Below are 18,929 nucleotides of genomic sequence, written 5' to 3' on the forward strand. Positions count from 1 at the left end.
TTACGTAACGGAACACGCTTTGTTGAACGTTTCGAATATCAGCAACATGATGAGAGAAATATTTCATTGGAAATGCAAGAAACAATCTTCTGTGTGTTTTTAATGTGTTTTCTCGGCAAATGGATTTTTTGGAAAATCCGTTTGCACCGTAGTATTACTCGTTAGGAAACAGAAAATTTATTACACCATTGCTCTGATAATTTGTCAGATATTTCAGAAAATACGTTGTCAACCCGAAATTTAAGGAAAGAAAGTAGTCGAATATTTTTGTTTATATTACATGTCTGTACAATATCGTAAATATCAGTATGTCATTTGAGTGACATTCCTCTTAAATGGCACAAAAGTAGTAAAAACATTTGAAACATTTTTTAAGATCGCAAGAATATGATATTCTTTTATTTACCAAAATATCTACTCTATCTTATTTTGAATTATCTCAGAATTTTATAATACTAAATTACTAAATACATTAAAAGTTACACGTAAATACTACATATACGCAATTATAGAATAGAATATATAGTTATTTTCTAAATAAATTGTATATATATTTTATTTTATAATTATATATACGTAGTACTTGCCGTATATATAGCTTTTAATACATTTAATAATTTAATGTATTTGCATGTAAATATTTTATGTAAATATCCTAAATACATTATGTGCGTGCATATATATTTTATTTTATAATTACATATATGTATATGTAGTATTTACCATATATATTGCTTTTTTAAGATATTTAGTAATTTAGTGTGTTCAGTAATTACATGTTGCCCTTAATGTATTTACATGTTAATAAATAAAGAATTGTGTATATTTATTGATTTTGCCTGCGCACTCTAGCAGATTCTTGCTGGTTAAAAATACCCCTGTTGTGTCAAATGTCTGTTAAAATGAATTTCATGGAAAAAATCAGCGAAGATATAGCATTATATTATTACTTAAAATCTGCCTTATTTAGTTCTCTTCGATATTTTATTCATGCTCGTACGTTATACTATCTGCAAATCTTTTAACGACTAGGCTAAGAAATCCTTCTACAATGCGAAATAACGTTCGAAGTAAGAGATACATTTTTAAGGATAAAAAGACTTGTTACCTCTTCCTAATCTAATTCCTATCCAGTGAAAATATAAATGAAGAACATAACGAATAGCGCAGGAATTATCGCAATTAGCTGATCATTTATTCGGGAAACCTAGCAATAAATTCATCTGCTAAAAATTATTCTTAACTTTTACAAATTAGAAAGCGAAAAACATCGCTGAATTCTCTACGTGCGTATAAATTCAACACGCTGGAAACATTTACAGATTGTCACGCAATTGCATACACCTTACATAAACAGCGGCAATTTTTAATGGTGTCACTTCTCTCCTCTCTTTTCGTTAAAACTTTACCGACCGCTAGCCATTCAACAGCATACGCACGTTCGACCGGCAGCTCAGGCGCAGATTCTCCCAGGCGCCGGCTCTGTTTTGGTTTAGACTCTCCAATACCATTCCTTTTGTTTATCGCGAATAGTACGTTTTTCAAATTGGTATAAAACTGCGGGGGCTTACAAAGCAACGCAACTGACACAACTGAGCAAGGTACCTTAGTACTAGATAACAAATTACTGTTCAAATAATGAGAAAGATTGTCGACGACGAAAAGCCGATTAATAGGCTACCGGTCGGTAAGCGTCGGCGACAAAGAACCCATTAATCGGCTATCGGTCGGTAAAGTGTTAATATTCAGAGATATGAAAAAAAGGAACTTAACTGTTCCGTAAGAACGCTACAGAACCAACAAAGGTAAAGGACAATCCGTATTCGAATAACTTTTTATGGTCGCTTAGGTCGAGCATAACGATAAGGTCACTTTACATAACTTGGATTTCCAAATAAAACGGTATCACGTTGCACTGATACGAACTTGATACACGCGTTAGCTATATCGCTGCCGTAACGTATTAAAACAGGTAACCTTCTTTTATTTTTAGCGCACGTTTTATGCACTCGGAGTATCTCGAAAAAAAAATTAAAATTCAGTACTTGCTTATATGGAAGCGTTGATATGCTCTTAGCCAGAAGGTGGATTTAAAAAAATTCCCTTTCTCCATTTTAAATGGGAAATTTTTAACCAGTCGATGAATTACGTTTGTAATTCTTGACTGGTCAATGAATTATATATACATACGAAGAAAATATTTCCACAACGAATCGTTTTCTAGCTACGAAATTCTGCAATATTTTCGAAGCATCGAGTCCAGCAAAATTGCAATTCCGAAAGTTACAATTTCACGTATCGATGCAATTTATTACTTTGCGAAAAAGATGCTTTGCTTACTGCGTATGAGAGATACGTACGAGATACGACATCTGCGAGACATTTAACAATCAAAGTTAAAACAAACTTTTAAAAGATTTCCGAGTATTGCGTCTCGGCCCGTCAATTTCCTTATTCGTCCATACAAAAATCAAAAGCGAAGAACAGAATAACAAATTGGAAAATTATCCAAGTTAGGAGAGGTCGGGAAAAATCTACGGAAGTTACGTAGATGATGTTTATGAACGGTTATTGTTAAAATTAAATATCGCGCAAGTATCACGAATATTGCGAAAAATGTTCCGTGAATATTTCAGGAAACAAAAGAGAACGCATATTATGTAGGAGAGTCAAAAAGAGGTATAAAAGCACGATAAATTTACTAAAGAATAAAAACACGAAAAAGAAGTAATTTTCTTAAGAGTATCAACATTTAATCTTCGTACATGTGATGAATAGTTTAAATAATTTAATTACGTAGATATCTGAAGGAACCTTAAGTATAGAAAATTCTAATTTCGGCTAAAATTTAATCAACTTAACGTAATCGAAACTTTCTGCGAGTTCGCCAATATGAACGCAATAATGCTGGAACGCGTCAGTATATTAAAGGATGGTTTATTGTTCTATAGTGAAGTAAATATCACGCAGTTGATTAGCAAAGTAATATTGTCGAACCTTCTCGTGTTAGAATTAAGAAATACGACGACATATATCTTAAATAATCTTCACGTTAATTTCATTTTAATCGTGCGCGTAAATCGAGGATGCGATAAATTAGTCGAAGTGCAAAAAGATCGAACATAGATGGAACAAAGATTATAATCTATTAAACCGTCACAATGTAAATGTTAATTTCGAGATAAAAGACAATCAGTAAGCATGAATTGTTTTACAGTGAGAATTCTTACAATGAAAATCGAAGTAACGTCCATTGAAATTGTTACATTTTTTGCTGCCGTACAAGTTAGTTAATTTCAGTTTCACGAAAATCTATTTCCAACATTTCCAGTATTCCAAAGTCGCTATGTACAAGTGTATAGATCTATTTTTTGCATATTAATAGATAAAAATGTTTCGAAAGTCACGTTTCCATACCTTGGACTTAAAAAAGAAAAACAAAACATAAATAACATTAAAATTATTGCGAAATCAATAAACAGAAGAAGTATTGACTATAGCTATCGAAATAGAATGATATACAAGTAGAAAGAAGTGCCAGATATTTTATAATTGAAAAATGACTGAAACAGGAGCCTCGTCGAAAAGAGACATCTATTACGCAATAATCTAAAATTAGAATAATTGATCGTATTCGGACGTCGATACCATGCGATTCTAATTCGATAAAATGTACGTTACAAACGAGTTAACTTTAAAATTATCACATAACTTTTGAATATATCATGCAGAAACTCTAGAAATAAATAGTGCGCTGTTGTTAGATACGTTAGTACCACTAACTTAGTAGTCTCGTGTTACCATGCATATATAACTGATATTAATTAAAAGTTTCCAGAAGTTCCTCTTTACAAAATTTTTCAAACTGTTCTCTGTGTGAACTAAAACCCGCAGGTTAGATGATCTATTTATAATAACGTAGTAAATAAAGGTATTGTTATATTTACAAATTATTTACAAATTAGTAATTATTAGTAATTATATAGTAATTATTTACAAATTAGTTTTTCTGATAATTTACCTATAATAGAAGAATATGTTTAAAAATTCTCTCTGTTCTGATAATGTTAGGTAATTGTCTACGCTTAAGATTTTGTTTAAGATTTTTAAAAAAGAAAGTGAGAGTCGATGTCCTTGTTCGCATTTATATTATCAATGGACAGATATAAATAACGTTATCTAAGAAATGAGTACTCCATTTGATTAATTAAAATGCAAGTAATAATTGCAAATAACGTATTTAATAAAATAACGTGTTAGAGATAAAAGAGTCAATCTGCTACAACCTTTTATAGAGTACATATTCCTAAAATGTAGTTGTAAATAATTTTAAAATATTTGTAAGGTATGTATTTTACAGCTGTAATGCAAAAGATCAAAGATAAAATTCAACAGTTAAAGGGAGAGCAAGAAGAAGAAAGAAATGTAAAAATTGTCAAACTTTTCACAAACTTATTTTGCATTTAGAATTAAACCACGTTTAAAGATTTAATTTGTTCTATCGAGAACATTACGCGTTCTAATAATACGCGACTACCGTGCCATAAATTATTTAATTAAACTTCTCTGTAATTTAACAAAACGCGACAGAAAAAGGAAGAACAATTTTAATTAGAATTTACCATACTCATAGTTGACGATACGATGCAAAACATTTATGCAATCTACAATACACAATCTACAATTAAGGCGATATACACCTTTATCGATTAAAATATAATTATTTTTGAAATTATTTTTTAATTAAAATCCTGTCTTCTTATCAATGATTAGCGACGCGCAGAATCTATCCGATAAATGCAAAAATTTACACCTACATAAAGATTACGTATATTTTACTAAAAAGCACCAATGGCAAAAGTTACGCTTATCGTTAAAAGTATTAAATCATTCGTGTTCAACTTAATCAGGGTTATGCACCAAATGCATTTAGTACTCCAATAATGGAAAGTATATGCCATAAAATTCAAGGTGAATCGATTGAGACCTTAATACATTCGAATTATTTAATCACATTAATTTTTATCAAATTAATTAATTAGGGTGTCCTAAATAACTTTGACGTTCCCATTTGAATGAGCACACGGGTGATTAGTTTGAGGACAAAAAAGAAATGATATACGCATGACACACAATACATGGTTAAGCCTATCAAATCGATCGTCCACTTCGTTGCTGACCAGCGATAGCTAAAGCAAATGTCAAATCCAGTTTACGTCTTTCAATTATTTCCATCTTAATTCGTTTTCGGGAATATTTAAATATATACAACTAATAATCCATATATATTTCGTTTTCTATGCGTTTTAATTTTCGTATTTAAATTAAGTTGTTTATTAATGCGTTAGCTCTATGGTGCAATATTTCTTATAAAACCGTATTTATTTTATGTATCGAATTATTTCACATGACTTTTATCTATGTTATATGTGTTTTGATATCTTCGATTTTGAATTTAATTCAATAATACTTCTACAAGAAGCTAACCTTTCTAATATATTTTAATATTACGAATTCATTCTTATTTCCTAATAAATATTAAGTCTATTATAAATATCATAAATGTCAGCAGACTATTTGTGAAATCAAGAAAATTTATAAAAACGTAATATTTCTACGCAATAAAAACACAAGAAATTTAACAAGTATCACAATCTCATTACTCCCATAATTCCATGTAATTAACTAACGGTTTTTAATCTACCCTCCCTCTTATTCTTTTTTATTATTGAGAAAATATATTTTATATTTCAAACGTTAAAGAAATGCAGACATCACGAGTAGAGACACGATTAATTGTTAAGTAGGTTACATGTGATATGCATGTTCATAAATTAATGTACAAAGAAAAATTGCATTTCTAAAATCACATGGACCCCCGTACACTTGTAGCTCATACAGCGATCTCACAAAGTTTCGAAAGAAATGTAATAAATACACAATCGCGCAAACTACTTAACTGTGGACAACCTGTCCTTAACTGTCGAGATATAAACATTTACGCGAGAAAAGCTTGTTATTTCATAAAATGAGTTACAGACGCTGCCAAGCCCCTTATTATAAGCTTAACCAAAAGGGAGGTAACTCTCATTTCATGAAAGTCGAAATTTAAACGTAGAAAATATAATTGCAAGCCACAGAAACACTCACTCGTCAAGTTCCTCCTCTTCTAGTAGAAGACTCATCTTTTCACTTGCGTGACTTTATTCACTGTAGGAGTCGACTCGAGGAACAAAGCCCAACTCAATTTACTGTAGGGGTGTAGTCCTTTCGATGATCCTCCGCAGGACTATACTTGCAGAGACGATAACGCTGTCGTACACGTTGCGCGCGCGCTCTTTCTCCTTACCGCATCAACATCCTTTTCACAGTATGACATTTTCGCCTTAAGAGAATGACGTGATGTTTGAAAATGCACCGCTAGGCGGCCCGCTTTCTCATTGGCGCACGTAGTACGGCTACATTTTTGTGCGCCAATTACAAATCCCTAATAACTCACGGCTAATATATAAACTGCGGATTTTCATGCACATGCGTACTTTTATAACACTAATTAAATAAACGAAATCTAAGTAGAAATCTATTTCACCCACTGGATACTGTAATAACTATTATACTTTGGATATCTTGCACTTATATTTTTATATTTTTGCATATTTATGTGGATTTTAGCAATTGTGAATTTCCTATAAATCTGCAGTTTACTAATATATTACCATTCTGTTTATATACGAAGATGATTTGATTATATCACGTACTTTAAACAAAATTTATGTAACATGTATAACATATATAGCATACAGTTGAAATGCTACATAAAATGTGCTTGTTAATCATTTCCTTTACAGGTATAGAGATTAAAACATTATGTTATAAAATTTTATCTCTTTTTCTTATAAAAATATTGTTACACTAATAAAATGGTAATTTTTGAACTTTCAAAATAAAGATGCTATTATACACTACTTATTATTTGATATGTAAAATGTTATCTACTTTTTAGATAGCAAAATTAACTATTCAAATCAGTGAATGATTAAAGGAATTATTGTTAACTAGTTTGATAGATTCAAATAATTAGAAACGTGAATAATCGCTACTTCTTTTCGTATAAATTTAATTCGTTGAAATAATTCCTTAAATGAGAAGTGGTATGGTAATTTATAATAAATAAAATGAATAAAATTTCCATTCGATTTGATTATTATGTATTATAATAAAATTATGTAAAAAGCGGTAATAAGAATTTCACAGTACATTCTTGAACGAAAATATATTTTTTTTAATAAACGGTAACAGCTCTTACATAACGAAAACAAAATATAACTTAATAAACTTTAAATATAACTTCTTTATTAGGATACATAATTAAACACTTTTTTCATATAAACAGGATCGGGGATTATTATTTTACTCAAGGATCACTATATTTTCAGGTAAATATACGAGGTAAATGCGGTATCATGCATCGATATTACTGTCACAAACTGTGTTTATTTTTATCATTAATGTATATTATTTATTATAAATAAGTTAGAAACATTGATTTTATTTCGGGCGTGGTAGGTGTTTACATTTTATACACACAGAAAGAATACTCAACATATTATGCTTTCAGAAAAATGTATACTTTTGACAAAAAATGATTTACAAATGAACTATAGCCACAAATTTGCACGCCACTCGCACATTCTTGAATCAGGCGAAAGAAAGCCTGTTCGTCTCAATCAATTTTTATCTTTTGTTAAAATGTTTCATACATTCTGCATACATATCATACATTTAAATTCATTCTCTCACTCCCATTCTTTCTCTCTCTCTCTCTCTCTCTTCCTCTCTCGCTCTCTCTCTCTCTCCCCCCTCTCTCTCTCTCTCTCTCTCTCTCCCTCTCTATCTTCCTTTTTCTGACTCTCATCCTCTTCTCCTCCCTCCATTTCTCTCTTTCTTTCATTTTTACTACCATTTTTCTCACTTTGAATACACGTTTATTTCTTCTCCCTCACTCTCTTTAATCACACATTCTCATTGAAAACCAAGCAGTATTATTATTATATTATTATTAATATTATTATTATTATTAATATTATTATATTAATATTATTATTACTAATATTATTATTATTCAATATTATTTGTTATTATCTCTTAATATTATATTTTATTCAATGTATTTATATATTTTTTCTTTCATATAAACTCAGTGTTTCAACCAAAGTGGGTATGACATACGCTGCCCAGTGTACGTGGAGTGTTAGCAGTATCAGGGTTAGACATTCAGAATATATATGTCCAGACGTCATACCCTAATTCACTGATTTGACCAACACCATAAAGTTTATTGTGCAAGTACTCTCTAGGTTTGTGCAAAGCAGTTTCTATCACCTTTATACAAATATTCTTTCGGTAGAACATCAAAAGGTGGCACAAACAGCAGTTAATTGAACCATTAGAGAATACAAGCAGTGGGCAGCGCGCTAGCCAGCATGAGCGAGCGCAGGCAGTGAGCAGTTCATACATACATACACTGTAATCTGGATACAATGCGAACTAGGGCCATACGTTCTTAAACCATGTCCCTAGCTGCGCGATGCTGTGTCAATAAGCGAGGGCTGGATGAAAGGAAAACCAGTGTTGTAATTAAGACTTTTACGTCGTTCGTAAATTGCAGACTTATAACTGTATGGTATGAGATCGCAGCCCTCACATTTTTTACACAGCCTACGGAGAAAAAAGACAGCAGAAGAATCTGCAACCTTTCACCTCCTAAATTACCTAAAATCACATCAAACAGATGTTTTCTAATAATTTGTTAATATTGAAGGGTGGTAAAGTTTCCTTCTTGTTGGTTTCATGTTGCTTTCTTCAATGCTAACCTATGTTTCATTTTATATATTATATATAACAATATTTATACGATGAATTATGAATTTGAGTCACATGCAGAAAGATCTTTGACTTGCTTCTGGCACAGATAAAAAAACACTTTGGCTTTTTGCATCTAAGAAAGGACTGCAATAAAAACACCACACTAGTAAATGGCACTAAAATTGCTCTCACTTGTGTCACCGACTACTTGTGATTAAAAAGCATTTGTCCTTCTTCTCTTCAGTTTCTTGCTGAGATCTCTTGATTTGAGATGAACACTTGGACAGACATTTTATGGCATGGCTGCACTCTATCTTATACGTTTACTGATGGGTTGCTCGTGGTATTATTATATAAAAATTAGACGATTACGCAGTCAGCCAGGCATGATTGACTAAACTAATCTATAAAAAGGTAATAAATTCAACAAATAGAGTACGAAACTAAATCAATTTGTTGGTATTGACAGTGAGAAGGTTAGGAAAGAACGTATAACGCTCAGATTTAGGTCCATATTTGTTCATCGCTGTTACCTCCGTTATAAATTTTACTAATCAATAGTTGGTACACTTGTAATGGAGCAGCGACAGTACGCTGATGGCACCACAAATTACTGTTCATTTTCTGCCTTTTTCGTCTTTCCCATTTCTAACTTAACAGAGTTCACACTGATACCTTGGTCAGGGTATAAGAAAAATTCTTGAGTCCATCCTGAATTTTGTGTATTGCCATCTAAACCAAATTATATTCTTTTAAGTTTAACTGCAGAATGGTGTCTTTCACTGCTGCAAATACAAATCTGATGTTTTCTGTATCTGTAAGAGAAAACAAGTGTAAACATTTATAATTTATGAACTTGAACAATAATAATGTAGTTAATCAGTTAATTAAGCAAAAAGCATTAGTGACCATTAAAAATTGTTTAGAAACGTTGAAACTTTGAGTAATTAATATTTTTCATTGAATAGTAATACAGCAGTATATGACAAATCAACTTACCCTTAAGTGAAGGGTGAGAATAAGCTTGAAGTTCATACACATGCAACATGCAATTTTTATCTTCTATGTATAAAAATTCACAAAAACACTGACACATATATGATATAATTTATATTATAGGAATCATTAAAGAAATTAATTATATTGCGGAATGATATATTTAAATTAAATAACTGAAGCACATAAATTTATAATAATTTCTATAATCCTTATCACTAACAATTGAACATAACAAATTAGAGAAGTTACAATTAATTGCAGAAATTTTATAAAAGTATATATAATAGAAAAGAAAGTTATATATGTAATGCAATAGTTATCACATGCCATTGAAGAACAAAGTATGTTCCACACTCCCACAAACGTGAAATATACACTGCTTGAAACAATTAGGGGACTGCTCTTACAAAGTATTCTGCTACATCAATCAAGCAAATAGAAGTAAAGAAATCTTCCATGCTTGATATATTAAAATGTTACTCGTATGATTCTGTGATAAGAATTGACTTTAAGATAATAATTAAACAAAAATGTACAGACACAAAAAGTAGGTATAAAGATCAAAATGAGTGGAATAATATCATCCTTTAATCATTTTCAGCAGTGCGTTATTGTTTTACACATTTAACTGTGCTTTGTTAAATGAATTACGGAAACCTGCTATTGAAAGAATGCGTAAAATTCTTTAGCAGCATTTTTTAAAATAAAATAAACTTGTTTAACTAAATTTTGAAACTTAAGAAATTATTACATTATGATCAAACAGTATGTGCAAATAAATATGGTTTGTATAACCCATGCATTAAAACTTTGTGCAGAGCATAGTATTCCTTCCAATGACCTTGTAAGTTTAGCACTTATGAATTAAAATTAAAACCAGTTATGAAATTGATCATACTAATCTAAGTTCTGTTATATGGTATTCTGCATGATTAAAATATATTATATCTTGTGATAACTGTTTTAAATTTTATTAATTAAATAAAAGTACTTTATTTTACTAATGAAATAATATGGTATTACTGAAAAAAACTACTTTACTCAATCTGTAATACTAATAAACCAAATATTATTTTTACTATGTTTCACTGCATTTCACTTCAGTAACAATTGATTATTATGTTGAAATGATTTATGCGTGAACAATATTATGCAGGGAACAGATTGGCAGTCTCAAAATTTTGCACACAGAATATGTTATTCTATTATTATCTCTGATTTTCCAACACATGACTAAACATTAATAATCATTTTGTAAAAAATCTGTATATATTCGCAATAAAAGAAACACATTAAAGATCATATGTAAATGCAAAAATTGTCCTTTAGGCAAGATTAAATTCTTTAAGTGCAGTTTGCATAATTGTATCTTTAACGGCACAAAATACAAGCTTAATGTTTTCCGTGTCTGATGAATAATCCCATAAGCGCAGCATGCAATAATAAACCACATTTTAATGTTAATATCAATTTGAAACATCAAATCAGACAGAAAATCAATCTAATAGTATGTTTAGATTATTAACTATGATGAATAATAAACATTCAAAAAATAGGTAATTAAGAATTCTTTAAAATTAAATTGCACAATAGTATTAGTTTTTGACACTATAAAATAGATTGATTTTCCTGAAGTAAATAACCATTAAGATAAGAATTACGCACCTGGTGTAGAATATAGGCAACATGCAAATTATCTTACACAACATACATAATATTAAGAAGCAAAAACAAATGCACATTAGCATCAATTACTAACAGCCTACCTGTGGCACACGTAAAGTGTGAATATATAATCTTCTCAATATCTGGATTCAATTCGACAAACATCTGTAAAATGAATTCTCTAGCAGGTATGGCATCTCTTTGTGGGCCTGTGAAATATATAAGCAAGCATACGAATTGACAATTACTTCTATTTATATTTATTCAAGCACATACTATCTTTTTTCTCCCAATTTAATTATGTAATATCAGTGGGATACTATTTTAAAATCTGATCGAAACCAATTCAAATATTAATTAATATTAATAACATAAAATTACAAGATTTATACTACCTATAATAAAATACTTTTAGAACACAAAGATATAATAATAACAGAAAACTAAAATTAATTTCAATTATTTTACTACAATATATAAACTAATATACATTAAAATGATATGTAAAGATTAAAGAGAAAATTAGACACAGAAGGTAAAGATTATGTTTTTATGGAGAAAAAAAAATTTTTTTGGATGTTGAAACTATTATCAAATCCACTTTATCTGGTTTACTAAATCAATGAAGTTTATATCCAAATCCAATAAATACTGAAGGACAAATTATTCAATTAGTTCTATTAACTCTCAAAGAAACCTTTTAAAGCTATTATCAGTCAAATACAAATCTCTTATGTAAGCTTAATATATGTTTTCATTTTATCAGATTAAGAAAATATAACACATTTTAATTAGATTATTTAAATTAGATCTAATTAGATACACTTGGAAAGTTCTAAGGAATGTTTATATCAAAATGCTTTGAAATCAATTGTAAAGTGAAAATAAATTTCCCTAAAGCAAAAACTAAAATCTCTATTTATGTATGTAAGTTGTTCTGGTATGGTTTTATGGAAAAGTTGTATCACTTATCATTGATAAAATGAATGAAAGGTAATGTCGAAATACGGAAAATAGCTGTTCTATAATACAGAAAGGATTAAGCTTTAAGGATACAGTTACAACTTTATGATGTATAGTTACTGGCTCAATTTAGAAAATTCTCTACAAAACATCTATAATTTCTGCCAGGATGTGTTATATTTAAACAGACCTGTCGCACACGTGAAGTGAGAGTAGCACATGCGGTCAGGATCAGGATTCGTATTGAGATACACCTTTAAGATGAATTCCCTTGCTGGTACATCTTGTTGTTTAGGGCCTATACCATACAACTTGTTCACTTACTAATAATAAACTGAATAGTACGCTCCAGAGCAATGCGAAATAATTCTAAGCCTGATTCTCTGAACATATTGACAATTCATCCGAAGGTGTTTCACGTTTCACATTTTATGATATACTTAATAATATTATGATATTATAATTTCTATATTACTTTAAGAGATAAAGAGTCATTTTTATTAATTTTAATAAATATAAATAAAATTTGTAATAGAAACACAATATTGACTGAATAATTTATAAGAATGGGAAAGATATAAGTTTACTAAATATTTTAGGGAAGTAAATATATAACTTATACAAGAAGTATCAGTATGAGTAAAAAATATTTTTTTCAATTGATTCGAAATGTTATTAAAGAATTTTCACCAAGTTCGAACCTATCTATATCTTACTGATCCAAAATAAATCTTTGTTTCTAAATGAATTAATCGTTTAGAAATTATTTCCTTTTCTATTTTACTTGCGAAAGTTTAAGTTCTCTGCAATATTTTTTAAAACATAGTAATCCAATTTATTTTTCTATTTATTAAAGCTAAAATACCGCATGAAAAGTATTTCCAAATCACTAGTAGCGAATTATAAAGATTTAATAAAAATGGATTAAAAATCAAATATAATGTTGGAATAATTATATTAACTAGAAATATAAAAATGAAAAATCTATTTGCAATGTTCAATAATGGAATTGTCTGCTGAGTTTTGAAAAATTAATTCATCTTCCTGGATAGAATAAAGAAACATAATCATTTCTGAAGATAAAATTCATTTTAAACCGAGTATATTAAAATTAACAAAGATTATCAACCTTTATTGATGAATTATTGAATTTTATTATGTGTTTGCATGAGAACTTTCTATGTAAAATCACATCTCGAATCAACTAGTAGATTTTTGTTCACACATAATAAACAATAGTAAACATCCAATATATTACATACGATGTTGTACGTGTTAATCTAAAGATTCACAAACATTAATAAGTTTAATGTTGTGAATGTTATTATATAGTATAATTTTCATAAGTAAATATAGTGTTATATACCTACCATTATATTCAGGAAAATAGTCAACAAGATGAGAGTACATAATCTTCTCCTCGAGCAGATCTTTCTTGTTTAGGAACAGAATAACAGAAGACTGTTGAAACCAAGGATATGTAATAATTGTTTTGAACAAAGCCTTACTTTCTTCCATTCGATTCTGAAAAATAGTAATAACAAGTTACAATGATATGATTTAGTTAATGATTTATATGGGTAAACTAGAAAATAAGAGAAAGAAATATTGTAATAGTATTTACCTCATTTTCCGATTCAAACAAAATTTGATCATATTCACTTAAAGCTACTAAAAAGATGATAGAAGTGACATTCTCGAAACAGTGGATCCACTTCCTTCTTTCTGATCTCTGTCCTCCAACGTCTACCATCCTGTAAAATATACTTATGTAATATCGTTTATCTTTTCACTTACGACTTAAATATTTCCTACAATATTAATCGAACTAAAGCGCAAACTGTTATCCGATATTTATCAATTTGTTAAGTGCGGTTTGTAAATAATTCCTAATTTCACATTCAGAATTTAAATTACTCGTACGATTCATTAGTCAAATGTAATATTTACAAAATGATATTTTCCGAACAGAAATTTCATGGAAAAACATGCAAACAATGAGCTATTTAAAGCAAACGAAGGATAAAAATTGAAGAGAAAAAAAAACAAAAAAAAAAAAAAAGAAAGGAGAACGAAACAGGAAGAATAAGCTATAAAATATGTAGTAAATAAAATAATCCTGTTTTTTTTAAATAAGAAGTTATCTAGGTGTTCACTCACCTTGTCAATTTTTAAGGTACAAATAGTAAATATTACTATTATTACGTTACGTTACCAATGATAACTTATTAATTACCTGCTACTTCTATTTTACCTCTGTAACTTATAAAGTCTATTTCTATATGTGATAACTTACGTATAAGAGAATATTATTTACATTAGAACAAATCGCGATAATACTTAAGAAACTATATACGATCGAGAGAGAAAAAAATCATTAACATAAATAAATGGTACTGCGATAACGTATAGACAAAAAATACATGACACGATAGGAATAAAATAAAAGTGTCTACCCGTATTAAAAAAAACTCACACAGGTATTTCGATAGTAATCCATTACTCCAGGTTAGTACGATACTAAGTTAGTATAGTATACTTCTAAACGTATAGTCAAGTTCAAGTAATGTGTGTTAGTACCTAAATATGATGGAGTCCAGATCAAACGGATATTCTATAATGCCAGTAGTAGGAGCTCGAGCCCGAAGAATGTCTTGTTCGGTAGGAAGGAAGTCAGGCTTTTCGATACGTTCTAGGTCACTAAGATAACTGCAAAACAAACGAAGCCACAGTCTGATAGTGCATGCCCATGCATGTATTAAAGGTGATTACGAGGAGAGGAATATCGCAAAACATTTGACACATGCTCGTTGTCCCCAGCCTGTAAGAATTCTCTCAAATGCAAAGTTCATTGATTTATTCTTACAGTTTTATGACACGGTAACTGACAGTGGGACAGTTTACATCGTTCACCGCAAAGCTATTATGTTCCTTGTAAATAAATACGATTGATCGAGAAAAGACCGTGTACGTCCATCCTCCGCTAGAAGAGGAACACCTTGCGTTGTGTCTTCTCTCCGCATACAGAGCACGAAATTTTCTCGTCGTCGCGAGAGACGAAATTTCGTACAAGGGAACTTAGAACCACGGCACGTCATAAAACCGGAGGTATCAATGGAACTCGTGACACGCCAGTGAGAAAGGAGAAACGAAACGAATGATGGATTCCATGTACAATGAAATCGGTGAGTCACAATACATGCAGCCACGATGCAGAAAGAGTCCAATGTAAGTAGATCACAGGCACAGGCAGCGTCTTCCTTTGCATGGCGAGACATACCTAAATCGAATTTCTTCCAAGTCAAAAGGATATTCAATTATACCAGTAGTAGGCACTCTCACACGAAGAATGTCCTGTTCTGTTGGGAGGTAGCCCCTTGCTGCGACTCGATCTATCTCCAATAGGTAACTGAAACATCATGTTCTCAATACCTGATACACGGGACATCTGGCATTCCCAAATATTATAATCTCGTTCAACGAACAAATATCGAATCAACCAGATATCGAGTAAACCATTCACACGAGTAAATGGATCGCTTATTAAATAGAAACCTAGCAGTCGATGCAAACCTTCAACGTTCCATCAAATATTTCTCTACAACGGATTCTCCATATTTAGACGTTACACGCGTTTAACGTTTCACACAGGCCTGTACTTAGCGGATGCGTATTCGACTCGTTTAGGGGCCGACACGTTGGGACTGCTAACCGAACAATGACGTCGAGTGGAACAAGGTGAAAGAAAGATACGCTCTCCTCAGGGGCAAGTAGATGGCAAAGACACGGCCAGACGGTACTTACTACTTAGCGGAGTCTGTGAGCTGATATTCTCGCCTGCGGTCGTAACACTCTTGGATACCACTATCCGCCCATAAATCTTTGATTGCTTCTACGTATGGACTTTCAAAGGTTGTAACTGTCTCGAAGTCCACGCTTCGCACGAGTTCTGCTTTTTCCTAGGATCGCATGGAAACAACACATTTTTCAGTTGTACTTGGTTACCATAATTAACACGGGGAGAAGGGTTGGCCAGGGTCACCGATAAAAATACTCACTATATTCGCAGATGAGGCGTACTGGATCTTGAGGAGGTCCATCGCCCGGATCATGGACTGCATGGCCATGAAAATGTTTTGGTACACGAGTTTAATGAACCCCCTCTTGTCATCGTCCGAGTAACCAGACCCGTGGATGATTCTCATCTGTTTAATGAAGGTGGATTTGCCGGATTCACCAGTACCTGTAACAAGTTTGTGAATCATTAACGAGCGAACGTTGCCGAGGTAATCGACTTTTTCTGGGTTACTCGTACTTTCACGATTCGGCTTAATCGACCGATGAATTTATAAATTTCATTCATACGTAACGAAGGTATTCTATCGCGTGCGTTACGTTTGCCATTACGTATTATTAGGATAAATCGGCTAAAGCTGTGTATTTACTGGAACAAATGTTACCAGATAGTACGTATCTGTGAAATCTGTCTGTGAAACGTGCGATGTACCACTGTTGTTTTGTAGCGGTAATTGCAATCAACTTATTTCTTAACAAAATAATCATTTTTCTAGAAATAAGCTTCGATAGAATGTAAATACACCGTTGGATATTTTGTACAAATTATAATACATATTACCTAATACTAAAGACACTAAGCACGGTAAGGTTTGCCATTTTTCAGCAAATGTACGTATAACGATTAGGTGTCCTAATATTTACAGCCAACAATGTACTGTGATGTATCTTTGTGGTCAATTTGATGAATCAATTTAATAAATCAGTAAGTAGATTCCGTCAGATAATTAGGAAGAAACGAACCACAGTTAAAAATTTCATTCACCTATTTCCACGGCTATTTATAGAAATATCATCTTGTAATAATTACGAGTTCCGGAACGAATAGTTCGCTGTACGAACTGATAAATACAACACTTACAATCACGAGCTTTTAAGACATTTGAGAAATTTCCAAAAAAGAGATCCATCTTTTCTTGAGAATATTCGATATTATTGGTATCCGCGTAGCAATTCAATTGAAAGTGCAATTACTTAGTTATATAAAAATAGCAGGATCTATGTCAAGAATTTTCAAATTTCAGGACGTCGATTCTCGAGTGATGTCGTAATAAATAATCAGAGCCGGTTTTACTACATTTGGTCTCTTTCAGAATATTCAACGTTACTTTGTATTCTATATTTAAATAAAAAATCCTATATCACGTAGAGTGCAGAATATAAATAAAAACAAAACATTAAAATTAAGTAACTTTAATTTTTAGATCCAATTCCATGGCTGGATTTCGTCTCGTTCAAGTTATCTAAATTCAGCACACTTGAAACGTTTCTTCGGGTTTTAAGCGAAGTTAGAGTTCTCTTAGCCATTCTTTGTTATTTCTTCAACTAAAAAGAAAAATGGTTATTAGATAACGTTCTATTTCCAGCGTCGACCTTCTCTTAATTATTATACGAGTTCTCTAAGCTAAGTCGACTTTTACCCAACTTTCGGTTTAATCGTACCGAGCAAATCATCGACCGTTTTTGCAAACATTCCAAGACGATTTTTATATTCTTTTTTATGTCTTATGGCCAGCTTCAGATATTTTTACGACGTTTTCAGGTATCCATTTTTCATTAAATATCCAGTTGAAGCTACTTGTCACTTGTTACTCAACGATTCCGAGCCGATTAATTCGACTTATATCGACGTTTATGTAATCGAGGCTTTAAAATCGTTATGCGTACCGAATTTTTTCTGCGAATGCAAATCTAAGGTTATGTAACGAAAGGAGCGTAAAAAGCATAAACAGAGAATTTTGGCGTTAACCAATAGGCTACCAATAGCAATTAAAGCAAGTAGCACGGTACTGCGTGTTAGGTAACGCTATTTGTGTTCGTACACAAGCAGCGTTCAACAATCAAACACGTAAACTCAATTATTATACGCCGCCACACTTTGTCAAATAGTGCGTCGTAAACTGCATTAAAGCAGAATCGAATAATTTGAAAATATCATCGATACTTGTGCGATCAAAGAACGAGAGAAAGTATCGATTGCAACAAAGCGCTGGTGCTCGCTATTCGATAATTAATACAGCGATCCAGTTACTCGTTTCTGCCTCGTATCTTGGTGTCTGAAAGGGAAACAACTGAAAAAGAGGTAATATTGAGCCGTCCTGCTTCTATGTACAAACCGTTCCAATGACAAATATCGTATTACATTATCACTCGTTAATAGAATACGGATGTACGGCTGTCTACAAACATTACGAGTTATTAACGGTTGCGTAAGTTACTCGGCGGGTCGCATATTAATATTTGCATTTGCATGATCCGCGTTGCTCGGTTCGTAGCAAGAAACGGCCAAAGTTCCCGTGAGAACACGTGGACGACAAAAGCCGGCCCAACGATTTTCCAAGCGACAGCTACGCGTATCGAGA

At 31.5% G+C, this 18,929-nt stretch overlaps 2 protein-coding genes across 9 annotated transcripts in view; both read right to left on the bottom strand.

Annotated features, from left to right (window-relative positions):
* LOC126913786 (uridine phosphorylase 1) overlaps nt 1–6,378 on the bottom strand; it is a 47,086-nt gene extending 40,708 nt beyond the window's left edge. The window contains exon 1 of the mRNA XM_050717022.1: nt 6,151–6,378. Within this exon, the coding sequence (XP_050572979.1) occupies nt 6,151–6,185 (35 nt within the window). The 5' untranslated portion in view covers nt 6,186–6,378. The remainder of the gene's footprint in view (nt 1–6,150) is intronic.
* A 1,096-nt stretch (nt 6,379–7,474) lies between these two features.
* Nucleotides 7,475–18,929, bottom strand: part of LOC126913788 (guanine nucleotide-binding protein G(q) subunit alpha) — a 60,205-nt gene continuing 48,750 nt past the window's right edge. For 2 of the 8 annotated variants that reach the window (XM_050717036.1, XM_050717032.1), the window contains 7 exons: nt 16,551–16,735; nt 16,297–16,451; nt 15,773–15,901; nt 14,117–14,246; nt 13,863–14,016; nt 11,631–11,738; nt 7,475–9,680 (listed from right to left, as the gene is read on the bottom strand). In XM_050717036.1, the coding sequence (XP_050572993.1) occupies nt 9,598–9,680; nt 11,631–11,738; nt 13,863–14,016; nt 14,117–14,246; nt 15,773–15,901; nt 16,297–16,451; nt 16,551–16,735 (944 nt within the window). In that variant the 3' untranslated portion in view covers nt 7,475–9,597. Of the gene's footprint in view, nt 9,681–9,999; nt 11,273–11,630; nt 11,739–12,682; nt 12,791–13,862; nt 14,017–14,116; nt 14,247–15,072; nt 15,202–15,772; nt 15,902–16,296; nt 16,452–16,550; nt 16,736–18,929 lie in introns of those variants that run through there. The other 6 variants (XR_007709382.1, XM_050717037.1, XM_050717039.1 and 3 more) reach the window with 6 other exon arrangements.

The sequence above is a fragment of the Bombus affinis genome, chromosome 2, assembly GCF_024516045.1.
Source record: "Bombus affinis isolate iyBomAffi1 chromosome 2, iyBomAffi1.2, whole genome shotgun sequence".
In the NCBI taxonomy this organism is placed as follows: Eukaryota; Metazoa; Arthropoda; class Insecta; order Hymenoptera; family Apidae; genus Bombus; species Bombus affinis.